Below are 18,627 nucleotides of genomic sequence, written 5' to 3' on the forward strand. Positions count from 1 at the left end.
TGGATAGAAACCTGATCAATAGCCGTAATGAACCGACAGGATGAAGCAGGATAGTCGACGTCATACAAAATAAACACAAGAGGGTTTTGGGGAAGCAAACCAATGATCAAAGACCAATGAGATCTCACCCTGTGGACAATAATAGTGCCCAGGTCAACACCTTCTGATCACAAAATGGGACTGACAGGTTGGGGCGAATGTAGTGGCAATGCATTAACCACGGCTCGCTGAGCGAAGCACCCGCCAATACTGAGGGGAAACCATCAATCGATCTTCGTATCGAGCTTGTAATGTACAGCTAGACACAGAAAATAACACCGACTGGTGCGGGGTATGTATTTTGCTTCGCTGTGCTCGGTGTTTGTCGCGTGTTTGAAGAATTTCAGTGGAAACGAAGAGCAAGCACAGCCGAATGAAACTTTCCAAACTTGATCATTCCCGGGTTCCCCTTGGTCATAGCGTGATTCGATTGCATGTCAATGATTTTGTGGCTGACAGGTGTACTCCAATTCGATAGATCGATAGATCGAGAGACGATTGAGTTGCAACAAGAGCTGCATAGCGGAATGGACCGAGTGGCTGAAAGATACTATTCAAAGATATCTGATTAGAATCCGCGACCCCATCAACAATACTACTCCGTGTAGCATTACAGCTCTCAAGCAAGTTTGAAAATACGGACAAATGAATCCCGGAATGGGTAAATAAACGACAGTCTAGGCACAACGATGACCCTGAAATCATCACAAAGTCAGTTGCTTTCAATATGCAACCTGATTGGTCGACATGGAGATCAACCGGATGAATGATGCATTGAAAGTTGTCGCTAGTCGTCAAAATGGTTGATAGTGGAGACGGACAAGCGGGCCAGCCAACGACGATTCGTTCTATTTTTGTGCGTTGGGACGAACCTTAGGAGATGCACGACTGGTTGTTGGATTGATTTGATTTGATTCAGGTTACCCGTGACCTCGGGATACCTGGCTAAATAATAATGAACCTTTTGAGGAGACGGCTGGGTATCGACAACTGGAACTGGAAAATGCAGTGAGTAATGCACGTCATGATCCTGGTAGAGATGATGGGTGGTATTTTGACTCGAGGTTATCGTTGCGGGGTTGATCGATCCGTTGCAAATGGTTGAGTTGAGTCCGGAAGAAGCGGAGACCAGCGGGGGCATTCAAACAAGAAAAATGAATGGTTACGAGAACGAGTCAGTGCAAAGTTGGTTCCCGTCGAGACTGAGACCGAGTCCGAAAGCGAGTCCGAATTATCTTAAAGGCTTCGAAGTTCGAGATAGGAAGTTCGAAGTTATGATCCTGAGTGTTCAAGTCGACGACTGTTGATCATGTTTTGTCGTCCACAACGTGCATTCTTTTAGATTCTTATATATACATAACGACACATCAATTCCCCGTGACGTCTTTAGAAGAATCACCTCGCCCACATCTAGGCGGTAATGCCGGTCTCCTCCTTGCCGTGCTATAAACAAGTTAGTGGAATTCATCAAGGAACGAAACGGTGGCAACATACGATTTCACGGTGGAACTTGATGCCAACACTGTTGCCGCTAACCGAGTCATAGGGGACTGGGCTAGTGGTGTAGTTGAAGGTGGCCTTGCGGCCGTGGTAGGTCTTCTTGACGATATCAAGAATACCGTGACCAGCAGAGCACTCGCCCTGAGTGGCAGGGACGGGCCAGTAATCCTCATACTTGGAGTAGTCATTGTCCGAAAGGGGACCGGGGTAGGTCTCGTTGATGTAGAGGTTGCTGGTGTCGACTTCCCAGTTGACGTAGCCAGTCTTCTCAGCGACCAGCTTGAGGAGGTTGGCACCGCAATCCCAGCGTCCGAGAGAGGGAAGGCCCCAGTTGGCAGACAGCGAGGCAATGACGGAGTAGTGGGTGTAGAAGGTGTTGTCGGTGGTGCCCTTCAGGTGCTCGGGGACGGCGCCACCGAGCAGAATGCTGTAGACACGGTTGGGAACGGTGTAGTTGCCCGACTCGTCAAAGGTAACGAGGACCAGGGTATCCTTGCTGAAGTACTCGTTCTTCAGCAGAGGGGGCAGGAAGCGGTCCAGCCAGTCACCCGCAACGTGAATGTTGCTGTCATGAGCATCATTGGTCATGTTGGGGGTGATGAAGAAGTGCTGGGGCAGGCTGTGGTGCTTCAGATCCTCGTAGAAGGTGGTAAAGTTCTTGATCTGGCGAGGGCGAACAGCGTCGTTGGTGACAGAGTCGAACAGAACCAGTGGGTTGTGCTTGCGCACGTACTGGTTGGCGCCGGACAGAGGGTAGCGGTAACCCTGGTAGCCCGCATGAGGCATGTCCTCCTGGTATTCACCCCAGGCAATCTTCTTGGTGTCGAACATATCGGCAATGGTGGAGACGTTGGCGGGAATCTGGTGGAAGTCGTCGTTGTCCATACCGAAGGTGTCACCAGCGGCAGAGGCACCGTAGTTGGGCTCGGAGGGGTGGGTCACGGCGTGGTAGTTGGTGAGCAGGATGCCCTCCTTGGCCATCTTGGCCCAGTTTGCATCGCTGGCGGTGGTCTCGAAGTCCTGTGAGGTTCAATTAGCATTGACATGTTCGGATATAGTTGTATGCATTGTAAAGAAGCAACTTGAGGCAGACGGAAACTTGAACTCACGGTGTTCTCGATCCAGATGTTCACGAAGCGGTCAAAGGCCTTTCCCTTGACATTGGAGACAGGAGAGTAAGGGAGGATAGAGGCACGCGCAGCCTGGATCTCGGCCTCGGTGGGTTGTTCCTCGGTGATAGTCTTGGCCGATGCCAGAGCCAGGAGGCCCAGGGAGAGTAGAGTCTGCTTGGAGAACATCTTGAGCGGTTCAGCAAGGTCGCGGGGAAATTGAATGTCTGAGCAAAAGAAGAAACGAGGGAGACGATCCGGCGATGCACGCGATCTTATAGCTGCAGCAAGGGAGGAATTCGAGCCAGTCACCGGGCCCGGATTAGAGCATGCCGTAGCAGATGGCAGATACTATAGATCCCATCTGCCATATTGTCATCCTACCTCGCTTAGTCGACTAGTCGGGATGGAATACCACGCGGACAGGGCTGAGATGGAGACAAGCAGGTATCACGTTGCATCGCAGGACGGGATAACTGGGCGAAGCTCTTCGTCACAACGACACTAAGAAATGCGAGTGGGGCTAGTGGTGGAGTCGGACATAGGAGGCTTCAATGGGGAGGATATCATTGGCGGTGGAGGGTGGGGTTGTTCCTGGCACGTTTTGTGCGTGAGGGGTATCACTGGTCGATCACGAGGGATACTCAACGAGGACAAAGCAGATGAGGAGATGAAGTGGAGTGGAAGAAGTGGAAGAGGCCGAAGTAGAAGCGCAAAGGAGTGAAAAGTGAAGGCGAAGCTTTACCAAGGCGGAAGGCGGATGTGGGCACGTGATGTGGCAGCATCCAAACAGAACAACACGAAGATACACCCTAGTATACTAGGTATTCTTGTTCAAATACGAGTAGTAGCATGTCCGGAGTACTGTTAGTATCCATGGAGTACTAACTAGAACCTAGGTGTACTAGGTATCATTTACAGAACACTAGCGGCACAAGTATGTCACGGTAGATCGTCGTCTATTGCTAACCTCAGAAAACAACTAATATTAATACAAATGAAATCCTTTGCTCATGAATCTTGCCTCAATAACTATTACATATTTATCACGGTTCAAAAGAGACACGGAAGAAGCGAAGTGAAGTCGTCACCATCAATCCAAATCGGACAACAGAAAGGTGGAAGGGCAGGGTGGATAATGTCAACAGAAGAGGAACAGCAGGGTTATCAAAAAATAAATGGGGAAGAGATGAAGAGAAGCCACGGGCCAGAGGACAAGAGGCAGGAGACAAAGAGGTTCAAAAAAACAAAAGGCAACTTTTTTCTTTTCAGGAAATTGTGCGCTCTCTCTACTCAGGCTTCTTGCCGACCATCAGGTACATGGGAGTGAAGAGGTTCTTCTCCGCACCCTCGACCAGGCAGTCAGCAGCCAGAGCCAGACTGTCGGCAGTCTTGCGGGTTCCCTTGGGGAAGAGGCCGACCTTCTCAAAGCCACCAACGAAACGGTGGGCAATGCCACGGCCCCACCAGGTCATGCGGGCAATGGTGAAGAAGTCCCAAACGGAACCCATGTGCTTGAACGAACCGGCCAGCGGGTAGTACCAGGGGGTGACGTCGGGGCGGGCAGCCAGATCCTCGTGGTGGAGGAGCTCGAAGCCAGCATCCTGAATGGCCTTGATGCCTTCGGAGATGGTGACCATGTTGGAGATACCGTCACCCTGCTCGATACCGAGACGGATGCGACGGTGCTCGGCGTTGTCGTTGTCGTACTCGTCAGTCATGAGCCACTCGTAGACACCAAAGGTACCACCGGGCTTCAGGACACGGAAGATCTCGCTGTACACACCGACCAGCTCGGGGGCGTGGACAGTAGCCTCAATGGCGTAGACGGCGTCGAAGGAGTTGTCGGGGAACTTCATCTGCATAAAATCGCCCTTGACAAAGGCCATCTTGTCGGACAGACCCTGCTTCTCGGCGTAGTGGGTGGCACGGTCGATCTGGTAGTCGTTGTTGTTCAGGCCAGTGACGTGGGCACCACTGAACTTGACCATCTCGCGGGCGGGACCACCGACACCGCAGCCAACATCCAGAACCTTCATGCCGTCCTTGAGGCCGGTGTGCATGGCGAGGTAGTGCTCGTGGCGGGCGATGGCCTGGTTGAAGGGCTCGCCGAAAGCGAAGCGGCAGAAGTGGAAGGAAGATCCCCAACCGTACTCGTAGAGATCAGTGGCCAGGTTGTAGTAGCTGGAGAAGAGTTAGTACGCAATTGCGCGCGGAGGGAGAGCGGAGGAACGTACTGTCGGGTCAAAGTGGCGTACTCCTTACGACGGGCCTGATTGACAAGAGGTGGTTAGAAGTGTTCGTAGATTGATAGATTCGCTGTCAGGGAAGAATTGCGCGCGCTCACCTCACGAGTCTCGGCGGTCTCCTCCTCGTGACCCTTGTTGTCCCAGTGCTTGAAGTATTCGTCGACGGCGGCCTTCTGGGCGGCGGTGTCCTTGCCACTCATGGCAGCGAAACCACCACGAGACTTGGCGGACTTGCCGTGCATGGCCTTGTTGAAGTCGGCATCGCGAGAAAGGTTCTCTTGTTCGAGAGCGGTGGGAGCCATTGCGAAAGGTGGGAGCAAAAAAGTTGCGGGGAGAAAAAAGGGGGGAGTAGTGGAGGAGGAAAAGGAGCGAGAAGAGGGAGAGGAGAGGGAGAGACGGAGTCAATTAAAGGAGAATAAGGAGAAAACAGATAGGCCAACCACGAAGAGGAGTAGGTCAAGCCGTGAGAATTGAATTGAAGAGGTGAAGTTCAACAGGGAAGTGAAAAGGAGATAAATAGTAGGCCAGTCCAGAGAGACATTTTGGCAATTCGAAAACTTAGGCCAATCACGAACCCCTGAGCGACTAGCGTGGTCGAGGCTGCAGAGCGGGTACTGCACTTCCGGGCGGTGGCTTAGTCGGAGGGGGGGGCTTTCCGGCGAGGAGACTGGGTGACCTGAGGTACTCTCACGATAAGGCATGGATTGAGCATGCCTGGGAATGTAATATCGGAGATGCGGAGGTGCGGAGTGAAGAGGGAAAGAAGAAGTGATACGATTGAGGTTCAAGGGGGGGAGGTTGAAGATCACCTGATGAGATGTCTGGATTGCTCTTTCCTTACGGAATACTCTACTCTATTGTGTATACTGTACACACTTCGTTCCTTCCTTCTGCACACTCGGAAGGCACACCAGCCACATTAGTCATATCCCTTAGTCATCTACATCCGACCATCTAGATCATATTGTGTAGATGATTTGCATTGCATTGGGTCTGATATGGGCAAGGGTCTATGCGTCAGGGATGCTCGGAATCATTTTCCTATATCTATAGATGAATATGTATATGCTAGTGTTATTTGTTGGTGGTCATTGATCTTGGTCTGGAGTACGCTTCAATTTGGCATCCGCCAGTGCCGATATATATCACGGTCACAGAGTGACTTCAACCTTGGAAGTTGGGATAATTGAACCAAACTTCCAAGGTTGCTCAGGTGAACTTGAATATGGCCCGGACTAGCTTGGTACCATAATAAAAATTTCAAAAAATCATCAATGAAACTACCAAGGTTTGTTATAAAGCCCTCTCCAAGAGTTCCTACGTGCGAAGCTAGTGTGGGGCCCCGGCTCAACAAACATTACAATCGCACAAGCTCTCACCCCACATCTTCGAATATCCCAGAGACCTGTCCAAGTCAGACACCTGCAACAATTCTACTTCAGATATTCCAGTCGAAAATTGTCATTTGAGCCTTAATCTCTCCTTGACCGCATACCTAGTGTGCACGATCCCCTTTCACTGCTTTGCAGAGTCCACACCATCCACAACCAAATCCAACAACAAGCTACAAACAAAATGACCTCCCCACAAGTCGCAAAAAGAGCCCGTGCCAATACCGCCGGTGACGACCTCATTCAACTGACTGAAAGATCGATCCCAACGAAAGAGCAACTCGGAACATTGAAAATCGACTGTCTGCTCGAGCTTCTCCGGAATGCCTCGATGAAGCACCCCGATGTCAACGCCACGGTAACCAGTGCGATCCAAAGCGCACAGGAAGAGCGCCGAAAACATGTGATCGACTTTGATCATTATTCCAAATCGATCTGGAAAACAATCAACGTCACGTATCGATCCAGGAAAGGCTCCAAACAGTATGAAGTCGCATTTGATGTTGCTGGCGACATCAGTTCTACAATCAGCCGAATCGCGGAACAGTGTACCGAATTCCCAAGTCCAGGCAATCGACGGAGTGGTCTCGAGACGCTGCGCAAGATTGGTAAGACGATTTGTCTTTCTTCCAATGGCACACTCGGCCACGAAGTGCAGAAAGAGTTCCAGTCAGACCCATGCCTGGAGAACGCTATGTATGATATTGTTTCGGAAATGTCTCCTGAGGAGAGAGACAATATTGTCAATGATTTGATGGGCCCAGAATCCCTTTTTACCAAGCTGAACGAACTGAAGAAACTTGCCGAGGGGTATTGTATTTTCGAGGGACTTGGGAACGTACTGGATCTGATACAAGGAGTGGAAGGCGAAGATGAAAGTGAAGGCGAAGAAGAGGAAGATGATGAAGATGAGGATGAGGATGAGGATGAAAACGAGGATGAAAATGATATCTGCTAAGAGTATTCCTCCCAGTTACTAGTAAAAATTGGTCAGATGCAGACCAGGCGTTCATGTAAAGTGTTAGGCTTCAAATTACAGGGCCATTGGGAATTGACTGCTTCTTCCTTACTCTACTAATGATGTATTAGTACACTCTACTCTACTCTGGTATTTCTTTCTTCTACTAAATTCCACTATAAACTACGGAGTATACTAGTAGGACTAGTATAATCTTCTCGGCTCTCGGATGTTCCGAGAACAACGCCACCTTAGTCATCCAAACACCAGCCACTTAGTCATTCATCAGCCACAAAGAAAGTTGAAGCTTCTCTGTTCGACACTGCTTGACTTCTGCTTCAAACTGTCACTCCTACTCCCACTCCCACTCAACCCGCCATGCCTCCACAGATTAAGCATGACCTTAACCGCGCTGGTTGGGAGTCCACCGACTTCCCATCCGTCTGCGAAAATTGCCTACCCGAAAACCCATACGTGCAGATGTTGAAGGAAGACCACGGCGCCGAATGCAAAATCGTAAGTCTGTCCTCATCATATATAATGAGATCAACCTCCGCTAACACTCCCAGTGCACTCGCCCATTTACCATCTTCCGCTGGAAAGCCGATCGCACCTCCCGCCAAAAGCGCACCAACATCTGCCTCACCTGCGCCCGCCTCAAGAACTGCTGCCAATGTTGCATGCTCGATCTATCCTTCGGCCTCCCCATCGTCGTCCGAGACGCCGCTCTAAAAATGGTCGCCCCAGGCCCCGAAAGCTCCATCAATCGCGAATTCTACGCCCAGAACCACGAGAAGGAAATCGAAGAAGGCCGCGGCGCCATCGAGGAATATGAAAAGACCGACGACAAGGCGCGCGAGCTCCTCCGCCGTCTAGCCAACAGTCAGCCATACTACCGCAAACCCCGCCGCACCGAAGGCCCCGCAGACACCGAGACCGTCGAGGAAGGCGAGTCATCCCAATCGCAGTCGCAAACACAATCACAAACACACAGCCGCTACGGCAACGGGCCAGGACCGATCCGCACAAGCGATAGTCGCGGCGGGAATCGTCTACCCGGTCGCGGAGGACGCGGAGGTGGACGAGGTGGACGACCATTCCCAGGAACAGCACAGCTACCACCCTCCGAGCAAGACATTCGACCCCCAGCCGACCAAAACGTAACCTCGCTCTTCGTAACGGGAGTAGAGGACGATCTCCCCGAGCACTCGCTGCGGCTCTTTTTCACAGAATTTGGCCAGCTTCGGTCGCTGGTCTGCTCGCACCGATCACACTGTGCTTTTATCAACTATGTCAATCGCGCGGACGCCGAGGCCGCTGCCGCGAAGTGTCAGGGCAAAGCTGTTATCCAAGGCTGCCCGCTTCGCGTTCGCTGGGGCAAGCCCAAGCCTCTTGATAATATGGACCGCGAGGAACGGATCAAGAATGCCCGTGAAGGACGCCAGGCAGCTGGGCCTGGACCCAAGGCTGGTGGCGCTGGCAAGAAGGCCGTTACCGCTGCTGGTGAGCCGACTGAGCAGAGCAAAGCCCAGGGTAACGTGGTAGCACCTCCACCAGGCTCGGGCGATGTTCAGTATGCCAGTATGAATGGCGATTGAGAGGCGAGCGACGAAGCCAAAAAAAATAACATTAACAAAATACTTTACGATCTCCTTCAAACTTTATATCTTTTTCTTTTTTCTTGTGCCCGGGTTCAAAGTCATGGATTGGCGGTTGCATATGGATCTATTCTGTTCTATTGATTTGTACAAAGCGGGCGTTGTTGGATTTCTTTATGCAGTGCAGTGAAGTGAAGGAAGAGAAGTGAAGGGACGTTTCAAATCAAAAATACCCCGAGACGCCGGAACAGAGAAGAAGAGGGATGGGGATGGGTATATATTATAATACACAGTCACAATGTGAGCCAGTCTGAACCCAGCTGTCGTAAGGTGAAGCCGAGTCGAGCAGAGATGCGAGTTGCAGAGATGCAGATGTAGTTGTAGATGTGGTTGTAGATGCATGGTAAAGATGATGGATGCAGCGCATATCCAACTCAGATCATGAGGAAGACGAACAAGCCTTGTGAATCTTGACATCCTGGCCAGCAACCTTGATCGAATCGTTATCGCCTCGCTCGATCTCATCGTGAATCCGAAGTTCTAAAGTAATCCAGTCGCATTAGTCAACATTCGGAGATCATACAATTTGATCTACCAGGTAACCCGACATAGATCATGTAATACATACCCCACTTGGCAGCCTCATTGCCATCCTCCCGCGCACCCTGCACCAGGTTGTGTCTGAGGATATTGGCGACCTCAAGGGCGTGGTTGATCTGCATTCCGTTGTCGATGCCGACTCGGCGGTTCTGATCGAAGTTGCGGCGGGCTTCCTGGCGAGCGGCGAGCATAACGGGAATATCACCTGGAAGAAAGCAATCATATTAGCATTTATATACATGAAGTAGAGAACAGAAACATTTTGTAGGTGCAGACTGACTGCTTCGGCTCGGAGTCTTCAATCTGCGACGTACCTCGGAAAGCAACACGGGTGGCTCGGATAATCTGGCGGTAGGCGCTGAGCGCAGAGAGACTGGGAGAGGCCATTGTGTGTTTAAGGGAAGAACAGAGTCTGAGTGTGTAGGTGTGTAAGTGTGTAAGTATTGGAAGTATCAAAGTAGTCAAAGTAGTCAAAGTGTATAAAGAAGACAGTTGAATCTTGGAAGGTACAGGGCGGGAGTGACTGGCAGAAAAAACCGAAAAACTTCATTTTCCCCACTAACAACTTTGATTTCCTTTTGAACCTCCATCCACATTTTGTACTTCACAATGGCTCCTGTTCAGGTTGTCAACATTTCCCTCCCTGCCCTTCCTTCGGGTTGGTCCGCTGAGAAGGACTTTAAGCCCGTCGGCGGTCTCTCTGCTGCCACTCAGCGCAACATTGAGGCTGTGGGCCCGCACTTCCTGGCCCACGCTCGCCGTGTATGTATATGTCTATATCTTTGCTAATATCCTCCTCTGCTTATGATGATGACATCTGCTAATACCCTCATAGAAGCGCCACAACCGCACCTTCTCCGAGGATGAGCGCATCCAGGCCAAGCAGAATGTCGCCAAGACCGAGGACGAGGAGAACATGGACATCTCCGAAGATGAAGACCCCGCCATGTTCACCCGCGAGGCCAAGGACTGGAAGGGCCAGGATCACTACGCCGTCCTCGGTCTGACCAAGTACCGCTGGCGCGCCACCCCCGAGCAGATCAAGAAGGCTCACCGCAAGAAGGTCCTCCGTCACCACCCCGACAAGAAGGCCGCCTCCGGCAAGAGTGACGAGAACGACAACTTCTTCAAGTGCATCCAGAAAGCCACCGAGCTGATGCTTGACCCCGTCCGCCGCCGCCAATTCGACTCCGTCGACGAGGCCGCCGAGATGGACCCCCCCCTCCAAGAAGCAGATCAGCAAGGGCTACTTCAAGGCCTGGGCTCCTGTCTTCCACGCCGAGGGTCGTTTCTCCAACAAGCAGCCCGTGCCCCAGCTCGGTAACGACGACAGCACCCAGGAGGAGGTCGAGTCCTTCTACAACTTCTGGTACAACTTCGACAGCTGGCGTTCATTCGAGTACCTGGACGAGGATATTCCCGACGACGGTGAAGGCCGTGACCAGAAGCGCCACACTGAGAAGAAGAATGCCAACGCCCGCCGCAAGCGCAAGCAAGAGGACAACGTTCGTCTCCGCGAGATGCTGGACGAGGTGATGGCCGGTGACGAGCGTATCAAGAAGTTCCGTCAACAAGCCCGCGCCGGTAAGGACGCCAAGCGCAAGGCCAAGGAAGACGAGTTCAAGCGCGCCGCCGAGGAGAAGGAGCGTGCCCGCGTCGAGGCAGAGGAGGCTAAGAAGGCCGCCGAGGAATCTGCCAAGGCTGACCGCGAGAAGAACAAGAAGGCCAAGGAGGCCGCTAAGAACGCCGCGAAGAAGAACAAGCGTGTGCTCAAGGGCTCTGTCAAGGACGTCAACTACTTTGCTGACGGCGAGCCCACTGCTTCCCAGGTTGACTCTGTCCTCGGTGATGTCGAGCTGATTATGGGCAAGATCGACGTCGATGAGCTCGCTGTTCTGGCTGAGAAGCTGACCATCGCTGGTAAGGACGGTGCTGCTGTCAAGTCTGCTTGGTCTGCCGAGGGCGCGCGTCTTGTTGGTGCTGGTAAGGTTAAGGAGGGCGAGCTTAAGGCTTTCGCTTAGATTAGAGCTTAAAAGGACGGCCCAGGACAGCGTCGTCCGGGCCGGTTGATGACAATGAATATTTTTACGCCATATAGAGAAGATCATATCATGCCATGTTTTTTCTTTATGTACACTTCCATTTCACTTCCACTTCCATTTTGCTATTAGAACTCGCAGGTCTTTTCCCCAAGATTGGAACTTGAAGGTTCTTTGAGCTGTTCAGCCCAACAGCCTAAGGCCTGATCTGATGCCAACGTCGTCCATGTCTATTCCTCACATTTACTATGGGTAACCTTGTGGAATTTGATCATGATCAATGTGAATGAACTCGAAAGAAGAAGCTGGGAACCTCGGAGGAAATTCAACCCAAGCTCTCCAAGATTATCAATTCCCTTTTTATACTACTGATCACACATCATTCCAGCAGTTCGTCCCAATTTGATAACTTGAAGAGTTTTTGAATAACCACCTGGACATTTTATTTCATTTCATAACTTCCAATTGTGAGTATGACCCGAAATATAACCAAACAATTCAGCTATTGTCATTATTCGACCGCCATTCGCTCAATCGCTTCCTTCTATACTTCTCTTTGACCAAGTCAACCGGTGTGAGATTCCGGTAAATCTTGCTCTTCAAATCAATCCTTTTCGAAGACACAAGAAGTCGCACTGCTGCATGTTCCCCCCTCAATATTGCCAAGCACAGTACTGACCTGCCTTTGGCATCTCGCGAATTAGCATCAACACGGTTATCCTCGAGCAGCAGCTTCATGATTGACAATGCAGCACCATCCCCCAGAGCCTTCTCTTCAACTTTCAAACAAGCCATGCAATCCTCCAACGATCCTTGGAGAATATTCAACATTTGCTGCTCATCTCGGTCGTCCGTAGGGTTGGTCTTTTTGCTGTTGACTCTTCCTGGAAAGTGACCCGAAAGCAGCGCGTATGCAAGCGGCGTCTGGCTATGTTTACATTTTGAATTCGGATCCACGCCATCCACTGCAAGCAACATCTTCACAACAACCGGGAATCCAGCCCCAGCTGCCAGAGATAATGGGCTGCGTCCAATATGGTCGCGGGTATCAGGATGGGCACCCGCAGCAAGAAACAAACGCACTGAATCTTCGAGGCCTTGGCCAGCCACAAATGATAATGCCGACTGGCCAGATGAAGTCGTCGGGTTCACATTCACATTCCCAGTTTCCAAAAGTTGCTCAATGATGGCCACATGCCCTTTGCGTGAAGCTTCAAGAAGTGGTGTGTCTCCTTGGTTATCCGCGAGATCAGGATTGGTGTCTTTCCTACCAAGCAACATCCTTACAATCGCTTTCTGGCCAGCAGCAACAGCGTCGAAGAGTGGTGTTCTGCCATATCCATCTCGAAGATTCACATCCCAGCCCGCCTCGAAGAGAATCTGCAGCGCACCTTCATGTCCTGCCTCTGCAGCCACCCCCAACGGTGATACTCTACCCTCTTCCAGAAAATTGGGTCCCTCGCTAGCACAGCAAAGCTTCATGAATCTCTCACTCCCAATGCGTGAAGCCTGTGCTAGACTGATCCGTGCCCGACCGTCGGCCACCAGGACCTCTATGATCTCATCGTGCCCTGCTCTGATAGCGTCAACGAACGCCTGGTTCAGGAACCTGCCGTGATAACTTGGAGTGAAAGGGACTGGAGTCACCGGAGCTGGAGGCACCGGAACTGGAGAATCCTCTTCTATGTACTCCTCTTCTATGTACTCCTCTTCAGAGCCAGGTGTTTGGGGTTTATCCTCCGGCAGCTGTGCCGAGTATTCAAGAAGAACCTTGACGGCCTCCAAATGCCCACTACTGGCTGCGGCGGGTAGGGCACGCAGATCATACCGGATAGTGCTGATATCCCAATCGAGCAAGATCTTTATGATCCCCACATGTCCATACCAAGCCGCAAATCTCAATGGTAGGTGCAACTCAGAACTTGCAGCTTCACTGACAGTCTCGAATCCTCGCCAGTGCCGATATCCGAATTCGCCTTTTCGCTGTAGCATCGCACGGACGACATCTTCGCGACCATGTTGACTCGCCCAAAGGATAATCCCGTTCCTCGAAGAACCCAGCGTTCGATTGAAGATGAAATCGCCCCGAAGAAGAGTATACCATTCGCGATTACCTAGCATCAAGTTTGCAATACCACGAGGCGTGAGATACTGCGCGATCATCAAGACGATCTCGTTGGGCAGATGAATGCGAGCCATTATCTGCTCCAGTCAGCCTAAGTCCACCACATCACATCACATCCATCTTGAACACCGGGAGATCGGAATAGCTCCATACTATTTGCTACTCATAGTTGTCCGTTTTGGTGGGCTTCGTCTTCGCTCCCGTAACTCTATACGGGGCTTGGGCTTGGGCCTGGATTTCTTCCTTGGATTGTTTGGTTGTGGGTTTATTTGGCCGAAGGCGGAGGGAGATCGGCTGCGCTAGGAGGTTTGGGCCTAAAGTGATCTGTCGATTGAGGGACATGACTCGTCAAGGGGAGACATTTTGGATATTGCAGGGCCATCTCCATAGGGAGCCTGAAATAAAATCGAATTCAATTATCTCTACTCCGTACCAGGGATGGCACATCATATAACAGATGTTCCAAAGTTAAGACCCTTGATTCTCATATGCGACTATTCGTCATTCAATTGGATCGGAGGTAGGGCTGGAGGTAGTAAACAAACTAACTATTACAGAGTCTCTGTACCCCATACCCCGTTGCTAGCGGAGTATAGAATATGGAGTATTATGGAGCACTTATATCAAGACTTTCCTTGGTTATCGTGGCATGAGGTCATGTCTGTTAAGCGAGAGATCGGCCGTGGAGCAGTGGCAGTGGAGCATCGGTAGAAAAGCCGGATTGTCCTGGAATAAACATCCACAGGGACAGTACGGAGTTCGGAGTATGCATCTATGAACAGTAAACGAGTGACTGCACAGGGTATTGCAGAGTTCGTGTCTACTCCATACTGATTCCTCCATATACTCCGTACTCCGTACAAATGCGACCGCAAGCGCCCGGACAAAATAAATCACCAACCTCCTCTCAATGACTATTGAGGGGTTGAAGGCTGGTGTGATTTCGCCATCTGCACACCGATATAGCCATCCATACAGAGTGACGTATTGGAGGCTGGTGTCCAAGCCAAAAAATGTTGAATCTGGGCGAGTCTCAGTGGAGTGCCGAGTGGACCCAGAAAAACCGAGCAGAACGAGGCTGGTCCCGCATGCAACATTTTAATATTCCCTACGGAGTACGGGGTCATGAGGAGTTGAGTTGCAAATGATCAAAAGGAAATTTTACCCCAGGATGACGAATCTGCAGGAGGTGTTTCACGCAAAACTACTTGTATGAAACGGAGGGGCTTATTCCATGGCTTATGGCGTCAAAGCATTTAAAGAACATGACCGGCGGAACCCGAATCGATCGTCGGTGGAAGAACTTTTCAACGACGATCGTCGAATGTTCCCATGGCTTGAACAGAGTAGGGCAGGAAATCGTGTGGTTGCTAGCGTGGTTGATTGTACATTCTATACTCTACATTGTGCATTGTACATTGCGCACGCGAGCCACGAATGGTTCTATAGATAGGAATGTTGCAGAAATTCCTTGCGATGACGATGTAGTCACCTGGCAAGGTGGCACAAGTGCATACTGTAGGCGATTAGGCGATTAGGCGAATAATCGACCGAGACCACTGGACCCGAGATGGATGAGGCCGACCAGCTGAGATATGCAGGTACTGCGAATCGAGTGGCGAAGTGGATGATGGATGAAAATAGTAACTATCCCAGAGTACAGAGTACATCTGCTATACAGTCAGCAGCCACTTTCAACAAGTCTAAGACAAGCACAAGCTAAAGTTCTTAGCTTCAGGATTTGTCTCTGTTGTTTGCGGAGGATTGTACTTTGTATAAGGAGTGCTCGAATCCTAGACACTATACTCCGTAGTAAGCGTAATAATAATAGATACGACTTGGACCCTGAACCAGTGTGCAGGCTCGAGGGGTACATGTGTCTCTGGAATTACGCGTCCCTGGCGACGTAAGAGTCTCCACTTCTTTTCCATCGAGGAAGATCTGCACCCGCCGGAATGAGGCCATCGCGGCGGACTCCGTTTTTTGATCTGATGATGAGAAGCAAAAGGGGGAAAAATTAAGAAAATATTACTAGCAAATCCAATTCGTATGCGAATCATTTTTCTTAACAAAAGTGTCGTGGTTACGGAGTCCGAATCCTTGGTATGTGCGCGTCCAAGCGGCTGTGGCGTCGGAGTATACGTCGCCGTGGAGTGCAGGAACTGATCAGCGCTGAAACAAAAGGGTGGCGGGGGCTTTTTACAACTGTTAGGAATTAAAAAGCCAATCTTATTAAACTGGAGACTTTCGCCCGTCATCCACCGGGTGAATCCACTTATCTTGAAATTATCATTTAAGTCTTTGAAGACCCTGAACTGCCAGATCGTCTGTCTCCATTCATCCCCAACCAGTTCACTCTTTGACACTTTAGTGCACCGGCACAGTATGTAACCCCGTTTATACCCAATCCAGGCAACTGTTGATGCTAACTTGTATTTGTAGATCGCGAGGCGTCTCTCATCGTACACTCTCTGCCCTCACTGCAAATACCACTCTCGTTCCACCTCTACAAAATGTCTTTCGCTACCCGCCTCCTCGCCACCCTCTTCCTGGTCAACATGGCCATTGCATTCCCATTCATGAAGCGTGGTATCCAGTGGTCCTTTGATCTATACCCCAGCACGCAATGCGGTGGAAATTCCACCAGCGACATCCACTCCGGAATGGGCAGCACCGGCTGCCGCGCCAACCTGAACACCATGGCCTCCGCATATCGCCTGAACACAATGGCCCCGGGCTGCCAGGTGGAATACTTCGAGAACACCATGTGCGAGAAGAGCGAGACATCTGGCGTAATTGTCGATCTGTCAGCGGGCGTCGCGTCCTGCCAGGCCACAACTCGACGCATCGGATCGTACCAAGTGACCTGCGACGAGGGTCGAGAGCTGAGAATCAAGCGAAGTCTCGAATAAGCAACCCATTTTTTTGGAGGAAATCCAGGCTGGTCCTGGGAGTCCTGGAGGAAGGCGTTTTCAATCGTTGAATTTCTCGAGTTACTCTGATTTAACTTGATTTTATTGATACATAGAATATGCGAACGAACTGGATTCGATTTGCAACGTTGCAATAGATAATGATACCCTAGAGGATATGAATATGAAAATCAATAAGAAATGATTATGAATAAGATTCAGAGACCCACCTTAGCCCGTCTAGGCAGTTCGTATAATAGATTGTTGATCGCTGATTGATGCGCGGAGGTGGCTCTGCAATTTGCTGCAGATTGCGTTTCGCCGTGTTTCAACCCATCCGCCCCGTCAAGGGGAGTGACAGGTCTACCCACTAGGATCCCTTGAAAACGGCGAGTGCATTGAAGAAGTTTCCCGATCGGTTCACTCCTTCAAGCTTCATGTGGCAATGATCAGCCCGGCGGGGGGCGGATTCCGTCGGACGTAATATACAGCAGACAGATTTGATAAAGAGTCAAGCTCTTGAAAGACACAGCAAAGATGGTCAAGTTGAGAATTCTTTTCAAGACCAAGAATTGTGTGATTCACTTCCCAGAACTTGTACATATGGCATGCTGACTTGACCATCTTTGCTGCGACTTCCAAATTGATTCGTGGCTTGCTGGCGTCGAGAGGATTGCGACGACTGCGAACGAATAAGTATGCTGAAATATAATCGTATCATGTAGAATTTGTACACAATCTTTGTGGGCTTTGGTGGCATTGACACGGAAGATTTCCCTCCAACGAAGATAGAGGGTTTGAAATGGCCATGTCTCCGATACAAGGTCTCAAGCTAGAGCACGGTGGTAAAGACGATCAACTGTCACTACAATACATCAGAACGCGATATTTTGAATTTTGAATGTTTCATGCGTGTTCCGTCCGGGGACTCCCATGCAGACAAAATCTGGCTTTATCTTCTAGCAAAATGGGCCGGCTTTCCTGCCTGCGTATTGCTACATTGGTATCGGGTATCCGTTGCGCATAGTCCATATTCCGCAGGGTTCGTGGGACGCAAGTTGATGGGAGGTGATAATTGACGTTCATGGAGGAATTGCCGATATGGTATTTTGTCTCTAGCATGAAATTTTGCAGTGCAGTTGAATCTATGCAGTCCCATCTCCATCACAAACAAACGTTTGCAAAGGGAATATCAAAATCTGCCGCGCAAAAGGATCCACAGCAAAGGCCATCATTGCCATGGCTCAAGTAGGTACCAAGCCATTCATCCCAGTGTCTTTATACCCCCCCCGCAGCACACCCAAAGCGCCCTAAGGCCTGCGGCTCGCCTGATCGATAGCATGTATATGGTAGAGTGGAGCCGAGGCGGGAGGGCCATACTGATTCCATTTAAGTGGACCCAGGAATCTCGAGATCGAATCCAGGAAAGCTGCTTCAGTGATGGTGGCAATGACAGAAGCCTCGGCGATGCAGTATGATGCGAGGATTCATAAGACGTGTTGCTGATCTTCAATTGAGTTGACCAACAGAGCGAAGCCAACGGCGCTGGACGCTGAATACCGCCGCCCCGATTTCCCACGCCCAGGTGCTATTCTAACCGTAACCTTCGACTTCTCCGGCAGTATTATCATTGAAGGGATTTTCTGTGCCGCTTGTGTCGATGGGATGGCAGGGGGACTCTTCTCGAGGTTCTTCTTGAGGCGTGCGACCATAGCCCGACCGGTAGGTTAAGCCAAGTATGCTGTAGCGTGGTCGCTGGAATCGATAAAGTCATCCGAGGGTTCGTTCTGAGCGCAAGTAGCGCTGAATATGGCAGAGGTTTTTTCATGGAAGCATATCGTCAAAGTAGAATCGATAGGTATGGCAGCGAGTGGTGCGTGAAGGAAGGGTCTCTTGTTTCATTTTGGAGCCTTTTCGAGCAGCCAAGCCGATTAACAGGTATTTTGAGACGTAGCGAGCTGAAGTCACGAATAGAAAAGCAGATATCGCGTTGATCTGTGTCGAGTCACTTGCTAGTACTATTTCGAAGTGCTCCTGATCAACCGGGAGGCTTGGTTGTGCGAAGCACATTATAAACGGCTTTGTATGGTCAAGTGTCGAGCTGCTT

General features: G+C 50.6%; 8 protein-coding genes across 8 annotated transcripts; 4 read left to right on the forward strand and 4 right to left on the reverse strand.

Annotated features, from left to right (window-relative positions):
* Nucleotides 1-1,449: 1,449 nt before the first annotated feature.
* On the reverse strand, nt 1,450-2,837 carry N7533_000088 (putative acid phosphatase; the record flags this gene model as incomplete). Its single annotated transcript, XM_057096738.1, has 3 exons — nt 1,450-1,482; nt 1,534-2,559; nt 2,649-2,837. 3 exons carry the CDS (start codon nt 2,835-2,837, stop codon nt 1,450-1,452), a joined length of 1,248 nt encoding a protein of 415 aa, XP_056965231.1.
* A 1,100-nt stretch (nt 2,838-3,937) lies between these two features.
* erg6 (sterol 24-C-methyltransferase) lies at nt 3,938-5,199 on the reverse strand (the record flags this gene model as incomplete). Its single annotated transcript, XM_057096739.1, has 3 exons — nt 3,938-4,832; nt 4,886-4,920; nt 4,996-5,199. 3 exons carry the CDS (start codon nt 5,197-5,199, stop codon nt 3,938-3,940), a joined length of 1,134 nt encoding a protein of 377 aa, XP_056965232.1.
* A 1,273-nt stretch (nt 5,200-6,472) lies between these two features.
* N7533_000090 (uncharacterized protein) lies at nt 6,473-7,246 on the forward strand (the record flags this gene model as incomplete). The annotated part of the gene is made up of 1 exon (XM_057096740.1): nt 6,473-7,246. The coding sequence occupies one exon, from the start codon at nt 6,473-6,475 to the stop codon at nt 7,244-7,246; it is 774 nt and encodes a 257-aa protein (XP_056965233.1).
* Nucleotides 7,247-7,624: 378 nt separating this feature from the next.
* slt11 (Pre-mRNA-splicing factor ECM2) lies at nt 7,625-8,844 on the forward strand (the record flags this gene model as incomplete). The annotated part of the gene is made up of 2 exons (XM_057096741.1): nt 7,625-7,762; nt 7,816-8,844. The coding sequence occupies 2 exons, from the start codon at nt 7,625-7,627 to the stop codon at nt 8,842-8,844; spliced, it is 1,167 nt and encodes a 388-aa protein (XP_056965234.1).
* A 439-nt stretch (nt 8,845-9,283) lies between these two features.
* On the reverse strand, nt 9,284-9,831 carry N7533_000092 (LYR motif-containing protein; the record flags this gene model as incomplete). The annotated part of the gene is made up of 3 exons (XM_057096742.1): nt 9,284-9,384; nt 9,473-9,649; nt 9,759-9,831. The coding sequence occupies 3 exons, from the start codon at nt 9,829-9,831 to the stop codon at nt 9,284-9,286; spliced, it is 351 nt and encodes a 116-aa protein (XP_056965235.1).
* A 222-nt stretch (nt 9,832-10,053) lies between these two features.
* Nucleotides 10,054-11,465, forward strand: N7533_000093 (putative ribosome associated DnaJ chaperone Zuotin; the record flags this gene model as incomplete). Its single annotated transcript, XM_057096743.1, has 3 exons — nt 10,054-10,206; nt 10,280-10,636; nt 10,674-11,465. The coding sequence occupies 3 exons, from the start codon at nt 10,054-10,056 to the stop codon at nt 11,463-11,465; spliced, it is 1,302 nt and encodes a 433-aa protein (XP_056965236.1).
* A 516-nt stretch (nt 11,466-11,981) lies between these two features.
* Nucleotides 11,982-13,682, reverse strand: N7533_000094 (uncharacterized protein; the record flags this gene model as incomplete). The annotated part of the gene is made up of 1 exon (XM_057096744.1): nt 11,982-13,682. One exon carries the CDS (start codon nt 13,680-13,682, stop codon nt 11,982-11,984), a length of 1,701 nt encoding a protein of 566 aa, XP_056965237.1.
* Nucleotides 13,683-16,121: 2,439 nt separating this feature from the next.
* On the forward strand, nt 16,122-16,520 carry N7533_000095 (uncharacterized protein; the record flags this gene model as incomplete). Its single annotated transcript, XM_057096745.1, has 1 exon — nt 16,122-16,520. One exon carries the CDS (start codon nt 16,122-16,124, stop codon nt 16,518-16,520), a length of 399 nt encoding a protein of 132 aa, XP_056965238.1.
* Nucleotides 16,521-18,627: the final 2,107 nt, after the last annotated feature.

The sequence above is a fragment of the Penicillium manginii genome, assembly GCF_028828005.1.
Source record: "Penicillium manginii strain IBT 31320 chromosome Unknown utg000001l:1.0-3466041.0:1.0-3467806.0, whole genome shotgun sequence".
Taxonomy (NCBI): Eukaryota; Fungi; Ascomycota; class Eurotiomycetes; order Eurotiales; family Aspergillaceae; genus Penicillium; species Penicillium manginii.